The following is a 12,496-nucleotide window of genomic DNA, read 5'->3' as shown; positions in this document are numbered from 1 at the left end:
AATTTGTCTGCCTTTTTATATAGTCATAAGTGTTTTGAGTTCAGATTCAAATTAAAGTAAATCTACCCATTTTTAGGTCTGTAAAGGGACCCAGTCAGCTTTGAAATTGGGCTGTAAGGATATGCAGTGCAGTTGTAATCCTGGTCTTATTTTATTATTCTATGTAAGCACCTTTGAATCTGAATTTTTAAAAAATATTTTTTTTTTCTAATGCCTAGAATGTTGGATTTTTTTCTCCCCTCCCTTAATGTAACAAAGACTAATGTTGTTTCTAATCTGCCATATTATTATCTTCGTCCTTTCCAGCACATGTAAGAATATAATTCTTATCCCCAAGAATCAAAGTGTTTAGAAGTTATCAATGATAAGGTCTTTTAGCTATTCTGAAATGGAAGGTTTTCACATTCTGTCATTTTGTATGTGTGCATCTGTTGCATTGTTTGAAGCAATTTATAATTTTTTGTCAATATGTTTGGAGGAAATTTATGAGGAAGTCTTTCACCTTTGTTCAGCTTTGGCTGTTTTTTCGTTTCCTTTCTTGTTCTCTCTCTTTTTTTGCACAACAAACAATGCATTCTTGCATTCTCAGCTTCTTCTTTTAACCCCCAGCTTTTCACTCAGAGTAGATTTATTTCTCCCTGCTATCACGCTCTGCAAGAATTATGTTACCCACATTGCACATAATAACATATAATTTCTCAGTGGGGTGTAGAGTTCTTAGTGTTGTCTTAGGGTTTGGTTTTTTTGGTTGGGAGAGTAATTACTTTTGGCCACCAAGCCAGTAGATGTCTTAAAGATCTGTTTCCTCATGAGATTGTGAGTTGTATATTGTCATTTGAACATTACTCTGAATATTATTCTGAACATTAGATTTGGTGTTCTGCTCTTTGACATTCTCTTGAATAAGCCAGTGTCTTGAATAAAATTAGCTTTTCATATTCACAGAGATTCATGGCTATGGTATATTTGTATATCCTTTAGGAAATCAGTCATCTGTGACCTTTATGAGGTCTTCATCTGTTAAAAAATTTGTATTGAACCAGGATCAACAATTGTCTCCTTTCTGTCTGGAAAGTAAATTGTGAAAATGTCACTGGGGAGTCTGTGTTTGTATTTTGTTTTTCACAAGTTGAGTAAAGGTACAGTTTCATTCCAGATTTCATACTAGACTTTTAAAAATAAATTTTACTGAATTGATACTGAATGAGTGGACAGATCAGCAAGTACAAGCACCTTGACTTAAAAAAAAAAAAGGTAGTTTTATGTATCCAATATTAGATACCAATATTAAATGCAGCATTATTTGTCTCATTCTTTACTAGTACCTCAAGTTCATGTCTTGTGCTCCATGTCTTTGCTCAATAAATATAACTTGAACAAAGTTACTTCCCCATGGGCATTAGCTTTGAAATCGCCTTGCTCAGAAGCTGTGCTCACCTTTGGGGTACTTCTTAACCTTTAATGAAGCAAAGCTAATTCTGAGACAGAATGTGGAGATTCTGGTACAAATCAAGGGCTGGCTTTGAAATAACAAGGGGTTTGGAGCTTCATAAAAGGTGCCACTCTGTTGCAGTGGGAGCTTGTAAGTATTCTAGTCACCATGAATGAGTGCTATACTATTCCTATGAAATACTAGAAACAGAGCAGTGAAGTTGAATAAATAGTTTGATCAGAGTGCTTAGTAATTGTTAATCCCCATACTCAGAGTGCAAAGAAAGTAGGTTTTGAAGAGTGTTTTATGAGTTAAAAAGCCATAAAATTTTAAGTATCTAGGAAGTCCTAGAAGTCTCAATGTCTGTGGCAGATTATCATGCCTGTAATTGAAGAGTTCAGGACTGTAGATCTGGATAGACAGTCTAGCAGAAAGCCTGTCAGGCTTGCTTCAGAAGTCTTAGCAAAATCAGCTTATAGAAGGAAAGTCTTTCTCTTTAGCATAATTTGCCTTCGCATCAGGTGTGAGTATTTAATTTGAAAAACTGTTGAGTATTTCTAGTATTTGAGATATTTCTCCTAGAAAACATTTAAACATTTATTGGCAGTTAAACTTTGAATGATCGTTGCAATGTTGTCACGCACAATTTTTAAAAATTATATCCTTAAAATCTGAAGCCAGTGTAACATGCGCCATTGGCTTTGTTTGACATGGGTAAATAAAGGCAGGGAATATTTACTATGATTGTGTTATACTTGCACAGAACACAAAAAGCAGAGCACAACTTGTCAGCATTATTCAGTGAAGTGTTCAAAGCTCTGAGTGTTTCAAAGAGGTGAATTGAAGGAGGAAGAAGCAGGGAAACATCAGTTCCAGCATCTCTCTGTAGTTAGAAAACCGTTTAGTTCAGTTGTGGCTAAATATAACTAAAACAGAATTATAAAGCACTGTAGGAATTCCTGAAAGTTTTAGACTAATGTATCCATCCATTATTTTATTCTTAACACAGAGCTGCAGATCAAATACTTTATGAATGATCTTGAAGTTCATTTGTGCTTCTCCTGATACTGATTTAGATGATTGCCTTATATATAACAATTGTAATTATTAGTAGCAACTTTCCAACTATCTTCAGTTCATTTTGAAATTGCTCTTTTTAGATGAAAATGCAGTCAGCATTTTTTCCATGTTCTGAAAATTCAGATTGTGTCAAAATACTTTAATATTGCCAAACAGAAATAATATTTGAGCATTTTTGCCCCCTCCTCCTATGTGCTACTTTTATGACTATGACCTAGTAAGCGCTAAATTTTTCAAATATGAAATGAGTTTGATGGGTTGGGAATAATTTTGAGCTGTTTTCGAAAGATAGAATGGTGATGTTTTCAATTAAAGTTCCAAAACTGAGAGACACAAAATGACTGATTGCATTTTAAAATTTTAAATATTATTACTTTAAGTAATAATGTTCCAAGAGGAAGCAAGCATTTTCCAATTTCCATTGAAATTCATGTAGTGCAGAGTTCTAACAATATTAAACTTATAAAAACTGAGTTCTGGAGCATCACCTGTGCTACATAAATAAGAAAAAATTAGTTTAAAATGAGGAGAGTGGGGCAGAAGAGACTTTAAAAGACCTTTGTAGCAAACACTGAGGCAATTATTGTGGTTGTAAGTGAAGCTGCCTGCAGGGAAGCTGCCTGCAGTATACACATATATTGAACTTTTTCTAAAATCATTGAAAAGGAGTTTAGTTTCTCTTTCTCTTGAATGTTTTCTTACCATTCCCCTTCTTTTGTCCTAATAATTTAGTCTTTTTGGCACTTTTGCATTCTTGATTTGGTAGTCTTGATTCTCGTAAGTAATCTTGATGAAAGAGCTACTGTTATTTTTCTTTTCTCTGTACAATGAAGACTTAGATTTTTTGTTGCTATTTGTAAAGGTTTAACTGTGGTATAGTGATTCAGATTTTTAAATCCAAAAGTGTTTTTTGGGGTGCACAGAGCTGGAGTAACTAAGAATTTGTAGAAGCTGTGATAATGAGCATTATGGGAACATGGTGAAATTGTGTTAGGAGCTATTTCAAATAACACATACATTAATTTACAGATCTACTTTGTGAACATAGTGAAAACAAATTCTTGTAAATTCTACTATCAGTGATGGTGAAAAGCAAACTGAGTATTATCCTTTATTAGTGACATGTAGGGTGACTGAAAGAGCTAATGAGTGAAAAACTGAACTGACAGGTTTTAAGTCAAGTTTCAAGTTTTCTGTCAAGTTTCCATGTGTTGTCCCACTTTGTCCCACTTTTATCCTTTTTTCTGTTCAAATGCACTACTTTTTCGGTTTGGAATCTGGCTATTTATGGGAAGAAAAACTCTCAGAAATTGCTGCTTGTTACTATAGATACTCTGATCTCTTTCTTATCTGAAACATATACTGTTGTATAATATTTTTTCAGAATGCTCTGTTTACTTACTTTGGAGTTAGATCCATCTTTTAACTACAGCTATTACTGTATAAACATTAGAAAAAGAAACTTGCTTAAAAAGGAGCAAAGATTGAACTTCCAGATGGCCAACTATAATTTAGTAATTGTCAAGATGACTGGGTCTATAAATAAAAATGCCAAATGTATCAGCTAATGATGATACAGTGCACTGACAAATGAAGTAGCTATTTTTTCTCACCTTCTAGGATATACAATTTTAAGTAGAATTGCTGTCTGTATTGGTATATCAGGTTCACCTGCTGACTTTCGTGACAAGGGTTTCTGGCAGCTGCATTATTAATGTCTAAAATTATTGCTTTTCACAAACCTTTCATTTTTTTAACTTTGATCAAAATATAATTTGTTTGAAACAAAACTACTTTTACTACTAGTGTAAACATGATACTGTTTCATTTCCCAGATGCTGCTTCATAAAGATCTAAATTTTCTAGTACAGTAGTTTTCATCCACCAAAGTTTTTCTTTGTATTAGGATTTCTACAAGTGAGATGATCAGGTTTGTGCAAATTTCAATAGTATTTCCACAGTATAACAATTGTACTGCACACAGTAAGATTAAAACTTGTAATGTTTTGTGTTATTTTTTACACAGCAGAAAAATCTTGTTAATATGTAGTAATTTGCAGGGATTCAATTGCTATTGATGAAACTTTCACTATTTGTACAGATAAACACAAGGACTGCTCTGGTGTAACTTTACATCTGACACATCAAAAGTGAGTATTTTTAAAAATGCTTACCTGTTTTTTTATTGCAGTAGAAATTGTGGAATCCATTGAAAACATTTGAAATAAAAATAATACATACTTCACAATATTAAGAATTATGAAGTCATGTCATTTGTTGGCAAAAAATTTCATTTCTGCTAAGAAACTTGACACAGCTGTGCTATGAGTACTGGGTTAATACAGTTTAAGAGTTTCATATTTAGAAATCTGGGATGAGAACAGCAATTATGCAGATGATAGCTTTGTCCTATTCCACATACTTTGCAGAAAATGCTTTAGAAATGGTAGCAAACAAGAGAAGGAGAGGGAAACTGCTTTGAAACAGCTTCATTTTTAGGAGACCTGTTTCAGATGTAATCCAAAGTTTAGAAATTAGTGGTATCAAATGGTATTGGATATCAAGTCACTTGCAGTTATATTTTACAGAGGACTTGTTTATCAGTCCTCTGTAAAACATAAATCCAGTCAGAGCTTGGATTTTCCATTGCAGGCAACCCTTGATTGCAGGAATGTATCTTTTGATGTCTGTGAACACGGTCATACCACCAGGCAAGAAAGGTGAGTTATCATTTTACAAAGTGATGATTTCAACATCTGATTTATTATTGTTGCTTATTGTGGAAGAAAATTTGACAGAGGCTTGCTGATATGTAGACAGACAAATTATTTATTTGACTGTTTGAACAAATGAAGAAAAGAATAGTTATGTTTTAGATTATATTCTGTTTGCCAATTACTACATCAGTAAAGACAGTCAATACTGTATGAACACAATGCACACAAATAATAATGAGTATTTCTTTAATTTATTTTCATCTTATATTTTATAAAAAATGCCCTACCTCTTTTTTAATTCTTGCTCTCCCCTCTAAAAAGCCATAAACTGCTTTGGACTCTTCTTCATATGTCATTCATGACTTTCGTGATTCTACTAAGAATTCAGTTTTAAAAAATTAATTTCTACCAGTAAGGAGCTGCTATTTAAGATTTTTGTTCCGATGTTGGGAGTAAAGGTCCTAGTTGGTTAAAACTCAAAATGCTAAAAAAAAACCCCAAAACTGTAATAAATGGTTTCCAGACTGTTTCTGTTCAGAATCCTGAATTTTATCTAAACCTCAGCTTGGAAGCTCCCCAGCTCCTTTCTTTGGCTAGCATGGGATGTACTGCTTTAAGGAAGTTGGATGCAGAGCACCATTTGTTCCATCCACAGTTAGCTGCCTAAAATACTATGAGGTGGTCAAATGCTCAGCTGACTCCAACTGTTTAGTGAATTCAGCAACTTGAAACATTTTTAAATTTGAACTGAAATTAAAAATATTTTGCTCTCCAATATGAAGACCCACGAAATTAATCTTCCACTATCACCAAGAATATTTGATCAGTGTAGGAATTTAATTTTTCAACTGGAAAGGTGAGGGAGAAGGGCAAACAAACAGTTCTGTAGTTGCTGGTAACTTCCTTCTCATGTTCAATCAAATTTACAGCTCTTAAGTGGAGTAGGAAATTTGTTAAAGCAGGAAGTGTGGTGTTATCTCTCAGAAAGGCATCAGGATTTTTCTGTAGACTCTTCCTTAATTACTGTTTCTGTACCTAACACAAGAACTACCCTGTAAACATTGTACACCCCTTCTGTGACAAAATCTCTTGTCTAAATCTAAATTAGGTCTGGGCCTTTATAATCAAGACTTCATTGTAAATTGTATCAGTTTAGAATTATATCAGTTTATTTTAATTTTCCCCAGATGAGATTATTTACCATAGCTATATTTATTTTAAACAACCCTCAACATAGTCTGTAAGTAAATGTATTACTTTATTTTGTTAAATAGTGGTAGTGTAGACTGAAAGAAGTTCTTCTGGCTTTTAGCTAGAAAGATTTTATATATATATCAGCAGATTAAGTAATTTTCAAGTAACCTGGACTATATTTTATTAGTTTTGCTTTGCAGATATCTTGAGATGGACACTGCAGAAATATAAGATACTATCTATTATCTTTTGAAATTATCTGTTGTCCATTGTACACATGCTTTTTGTAAACCATGCTGAATGAAATACAGTAATGCAACTTTTCTGTGTTTGATAAATGATCTGTTTGTCATTGTTTATTGCTGTCGTATTTTCACAGTGGTTGATGCAGACATTGCCTGCCATTACAAAAGGTCTCCAATGCACCTTTTTGCCTACAGAGTTCACACACACAGACTAGGTAAGAGTAACATAGGAATATCAAATGCCAAACAGAAAAATGCTGACCTTGCAACATATTTTTTAAGTATATCTCACTTCTCACGTATATTGATATCTTATAGGTAAAGTAGTGAGTGGATACAGAGTGAGAAATGGTCAATGGACATTGATTGGTAGGCAGAGTCCACAACTACCACAGGTTGGTTGGGTTCTTTTTAGTTCTGAATGTAAATTTTAAGTATCTTTGTTTCAAACTGAGAAACTGAAGTGGAAATCACATGTCCACAGATTTGCATTATGGTGTTTCCAGTGGTTATGTGCTGTTCTGCTCCTGGAAGTGAATATTGCCAAGTATTAACACAATTAGATTATGATGCAAAAGTCATTTCAGATATTAGCACCATCCTTCTCATCAGTGTCTATTAACAGAGAGAACATGAAGTACTTTTACTGATTGTGGTGAATCATCCTCTTTTCCAGGCATTCTACCCTGTGAAATATCCGGTAGACGTTAGCTATGATGATATCCTAGCAGCCAGATGTGTGTTCAGTGGGGAAGGCAGAACTACAGAAACGCATATAGGGTAAATTTTATCTATTTGCTTCATTTCAGAACCTGTTTTGCCAGGGTGTTGGTTATATGTAGAAATGTTTGTTTCATGTCTTCTTCCAAGGTAATTCTAAGAAACAGTTTCTGCCAGAAAGTTTTGTTATGCTGTCTGATCTATTTAAGATTTAACTCCACAGAATGTTCATTGACGTTGCTTATGTGAATATTTGCTTTGCTGAAGTCTTCAGAACACTCCTGAAGTGAAGCTGTACTGCCAAACAACTTAGTCAGATGTTGGGCTGATCTGTTCTTAGAGAAGGATTCAGAATATCAATTCTAGAAAATATTTTTTTTTTAATCAGGTGACAATATTAACTGTTCATGGTGAAATAATAAAACTTCACAATTCTCTACACTATTTCAAAATGAAAATGTATATAAGCTTATAAAATTCTGATATTTTGACCTATTGCAAAATCTAGTGTTAAAAAATCTGGACCAATACTGACATTACCTTTTTTGAGTATAAAAATGTAAAGGCTTTTATGAAAAACACTCCAACCAGAGATTACTAATAATACAAAATAGGAAAATCTGAACTGTGTTAGTCACTGATGTGACTCAGCTGCAGGTGACAGACACAGCCCTGTAAGATCAAGTGGACAAACACATCTGTAAAAATACATATAATATTAATACTCTCTTGGCTGGCTGTGGTTCTTTGAACTATAATTCAATGCATATGTAGAGAAACAAAAATAACCTGTGGAAATCTCTCCATTCTGGGAGTGTGTGCTGCAGCACTCCAAGGAAAGAGATTTTTGTGCATTGAGCACCCTAAGATTGCATCTCAGTGGAGGGTTAAGGATTCAACATGGATTTTTCATCTTCCAGTGGGCAGTTAAGGTAGTGATATGTAGCAGTTGGAAAAAATGAGTTGAGAAGAGGTTTATACAGATATCATGACACTAAAAACATAAAACCTTAATTTAACTGCTGACCTTTTTTCACAAGTTCAAAACGTTTCTGTCATGTTTCTGTAACTTTCCTCAGAGTAGTTCTTATTTGTTGAATAATCCTTACAGTTTAAGAAACAGTCTTAGGAAAATTATGGTATTTTCTTTCAATGTATTAGTATGCTTTCAGTGGGGAAACTCTCTCTCTGTCCTTTTCATTACAGTAATTGTTATAATTATTGTTTTACTATATTTACTATTATTTGTTTGCACTATAATTTATTAATGTATATGGTATGAATCCTGCCATATTGCTTATTAGTATTATCATTATTACTTTTAGTATTACTATTATTTATTTATTAATATTTAATATTTAGTATTATTATATTTTACCACAAGTTTTGCTTTGTCCCGCTCTGACGAGGGCAGGAGTGGAGGCAGTGAGGGGCAGTACTTAACTGCCTCCTGAAATTAAACTACTACAAATGCTTAGACACAGTAGCATGTCAGGTTTGTGTAATTTCCACATCCTATTTTCTACTGGAGTTTTAAAGAGGAAGCAATCACAGTGATGGATATTGGAGGTCCAACAGTGAAGTTAATGCTTTCTAAAAGCTTAAGCAGAGCTTGCCCAGTTTTGTAGTGTCCAAGGGATGCCAAACTTCCAGTGCATGGAAAAATAACCAGTTCTCCTTTTGAAACAAGTCTCCTCTCCCATGTTTCCCTTTCTCCCCTTTGGCTTGTGTTGTTATTGTTGCTATAGTGAATAAATGAACGCTGCAGAATGCTGCTGGAAAAATCAGCACTGATGTCTTTTGCAAACAGCTGATAGAACACCTCTGTATTTTTTTAATGTATAGGCTCACGGTTTAATTATGAAAGCTAATTAAAAATCTTGATGTAAACCCCTATATTATATGAACTTCTATTAAGTCCTAGCTTACTAATTTTCAGGATTGTAGCTCTAAACAAAAGGTATGAACCTGTATGAGCAGAGGAAGAATAATACCACAGTTATAAAGAGGCCATATATTCTCTGCTTCACAAAGTAATATTTTTCAGAAAAAAAGCCCTTACTCGTGCCAGCTGTTTTTTTTCTGTTGGAGACAGGATTATGTAGCAGTAGAGAAGAGCCACTTCTGTTTCAAGTACATTCACAACATTTATCAAAGAGCTGAATTTTGCTAGTGTTTTATCATTCCCCTTGCACTCATGTTTTTGTTACAGAAGCTTACAAACAAGTTATTCTCAAGGTGACAGTGCTCTTTTCTCTTTAAGAGATACTTATGGTAGCTTAATATGTAACAAAAATAAATCTTTCAGTATTAGAACCAGTGTGATTGGACAGTAAATGGATGCACCTGATGAGGAAAGGGTGAAGATTTGTCAAATAGTTGCTGAAACAAAACATGTATGTTATTTGCAACAATTTCAAATTACATTCATCCAAGATTTGTAGAAAGGTATTTAGTAATGTAATGAATGGCACAGCTCTGTCATATTTAATCAGAACCTGTGCCCAGTTGATTCCACAGTGGGAACTGTGTTGAATATGCTGGACAAATTAGAAGGAAGAGCAGTTTAAATAGGCAATGCAATTTTCTGTGAAATCAAAAGCAAATTGCTCGGAAGTTCTGAGATATGTGGAGCCTTTATCTGAAGCTGATGTGGTTGTGCTTATCCTGCTGCATTTGTCCACACTACTTTTCTCCAGTGTAAACTAAAATAAATTTCTGATATTCACTGCAATGCAGGTATTGCATGCTTTAGTTTGGGACATCTAAACATTTGATTGCAGTATTTCAGTATCCTGTTAAACAAGTTGGATGAATTAAATAATAGCTATTCAGCTCATTATTTTCTAAGTGCCACATCTTTTCTGTACTGTGTAGGGGTACTGCCAATGATGAAATGTGCAACTTTTACATTATGTACTACATGGAAGCCAAGCATGCTGTCTCATACATGACGTGCACACAAAACACAAACCCTGAAATGTTCAGAAATATTCCACAGGAAGCAAATATTCCTATTCCAGTCAAGTCTGATGTGATGAAGATGATGCATGGACATCATGAAGGTGAAAAACACTTGTAGTCCTTTTTATTCATGCCATCTTATGCTCACCAGTGTATTTCTCTGTGTTGTGTTGGTATGCAAAATTTTCATTAAGAGGTAATGCAGTTCTGCATAAAATTCAAATTGCTAATTAATAAAGCATCATGGGATTCTGCTGTTCGTTTTGGTGGAAATGTCTGCTATAGTCTTTTGTCTGTCTCTTTCTCATGTAGTCTTCCAATTTCTAACATATTTTTACAGTTGTGTGGCCTGTGTGCCCTAAAGACTGGCTTCTTTTTCTATGCCAAACTTTATATTAACAGTTTCTTAATGTTTGTCTTATCATCTGTCTCTTTCCTGCAAAATTGAATCATAACATTGCCCTAGTTTTCTAGATCCCACTGCTGTGTTATGGGAGGAATCAAATTTTTACATTGAACAGTTGTAGGCATATAAATTGCAGCAACAGTATTATCCAGAGGTAGTCTGACTGATGTGTCTGTGTAGCAAGTACAAGTTGTAGTTTTTTATTTCACTTTTGTACTGTTGTAATGTGTGGTATGACTACTATGATGAAAATACACGTATTTGTCTCAGAAGGGTGTTTTGTACTCAGTAGGATGTTAATTCCCTTCACATGCAGAAGTTAACATCATACTCTAAACCCATTTTTCAGAAACCAAGGATAGTGATACAAGTTCTTTGCTGCAGCAGGACAAAAAAGAAGAGATTTTGGATCAGGGTATGCACTTGCTTATTTCTATGTACATTTTTTATTTCTATATTTATTTCTACTTCTATCTTCTAATATAAATATTTTTTTTTCTGATTGTTTTAGTGCTGTTGTTCGATATTACTGCTGTTTATATATAAAAATGCCAAATGTTCATTTCCAAAGGGTGTTTTTCCACAGTAGGGGGATACTCAATTTCATTCACATGCGAAGGCTAACATCATATCCTAAATCCATTTTTTAGAAACCAAGGGCAGTGATGCAAGTTATTTGCTGCAGCAGGCCAAAAAAGAAGAGGCAGAGATTTTGGATCAGGGTATGTACTTATTTATTTCTATGCCAATGACTTGTAACTATTGTCAGGCATAATTTATGCCCTTTGAACTGACTAGACTTTCACAGCATTAAATCGCAGTGTTGTGATATAGCAATGCTTAGTGCAAGCAAGAAAATGCTTTAAGCAGGTAATAAGCAGAAATATTATAGTAACGCTATGAAACACAAGTAATAAACAACACGATTATTTCTTTTTAGGTGAACAGAGAGGGGGAATTGTGGGAATCCACAAAATCAGAGGGTTTTGGGAAAGCTGCAAAAGGCAGACCTCAAAGACAGCAGAACTGTGATTGGAGCTAAGCAGCAGCCATGAGATTGGTCAGCAGAAAAATTATTTAAAAAGTAGAAAAGCAAGGACAAATAGAACAATGGTCTGTGTATTAACACTTGTCTAGAATAACTCCCTAAGCTGCAGAAAAGTTTATCTCGCAAGATATTAAGAAGTTTGAAGCTTAATAATGGAGCATTGTGTTTTAAGGTTCACAAGCAGGTATTGTATTTGAAATAAGCAGGCATTGTTTAACCAAAGGTACGTGTGCTTATAGTGGTTGGATAGAACTACTGTCATTGTGCTTTTGCTTTGTGTGATTGGTCAAAAAACTTATAAAGTAAGTTGTAACATTAAGTTCTTGGTCTGCTGCCTGAGATGTGAGCTGGTGGCATCTTCCCACTGTCATAACCATGTAATGAGACTGATGCTGGAAAATAAAACAGCTCAAGGCACGTTCCTCAGCAGCCCCATCCCGTTTGTGATTTGTACGGAGACCCCAGCCGTTGATTTATAGTGAGAGAAGTAGTACACAACAGAAAGAAAATAATATGGCTCTGTAGTCTAAGGCAATTTGATGCTCTCTGATTACAGTGTGTTTTTCTCTAGACTCTTACAAGAGTTGCAGAGTGGTTCTAGGTAGCTGGGTAGTCTGATGTTGAGATCTGTTTTCCCAGTCTTTTAGGATGTACAAAGCAAAGAACTGAAGCTAAGTCTGCATATACAGG

At 34.4% G+C, this 12,496-nt stretch overlaps 1 protein-coding gene across 4 annotated transcripts in view; it reads left to right on the top strand.

Annotated features, from left to right (window-relative positions):
* The window catches only part of PAM (peptidylglycine alpha-amidating monooxygenase), a 71,282-nt gene that overhangs the window by 30,494 nt on the left and 28,292 nt on the right, over positions 1-12,496 (top strand). For all 4 annotated transcript variants that reach the window (XM_031064592.1, XM_031064593.1, XM_005430199.2 and 1 more), the window contains exons 8-15: positions 4,614-4,662; positions 5,165-5,232; positions 6,803-6,883; positions 6,987-7,063; positions 7,345-7,448; positions 10,266-10,453; positions 11,108-11,173; positions 11,409-11,480. In XM_031064592.1, coding sequence (XP_030920452.1) covers positions 4,614-4,662; positions 5,165-5,232; positions 6,803-6,883; positions 6,987-7,063; positions 7,345-7,448; positions 10,266-10,453; positions 11,108-11,173; positions 11,409-11,480 — 705 coding nt within the window. The remainder of the gene's footprint in view (positions 1-4,613; positions 4,663-5,164; positions 5,233-6,802; positions 6,884-6,986; positions 7,064-7,344; positions 7,449-10,265; positions 10,454-11,107; positions 11,174-11,408; positions 11,481-12,496) is intronic.

This window comes from Geospiza fortis, unplaced genomic scaffold (assembly GCF_000277835.1).
Source record: "Geospiza fortis unplaced genomic scaffold, GeoFor_1.0 scaffold249, whole genome shotgun sequence".
NCBI classification, from domain to species: Eukaryota; Metazoa; Chordata; class Aves; order Passeriformes; family Thraupidae; genus Geospiza; species Geospiza fortis.
Note: the sequence above shows the minus strand (reverse complement) of the source record. Positions and strands in the feature narration are given on the sequence as shown.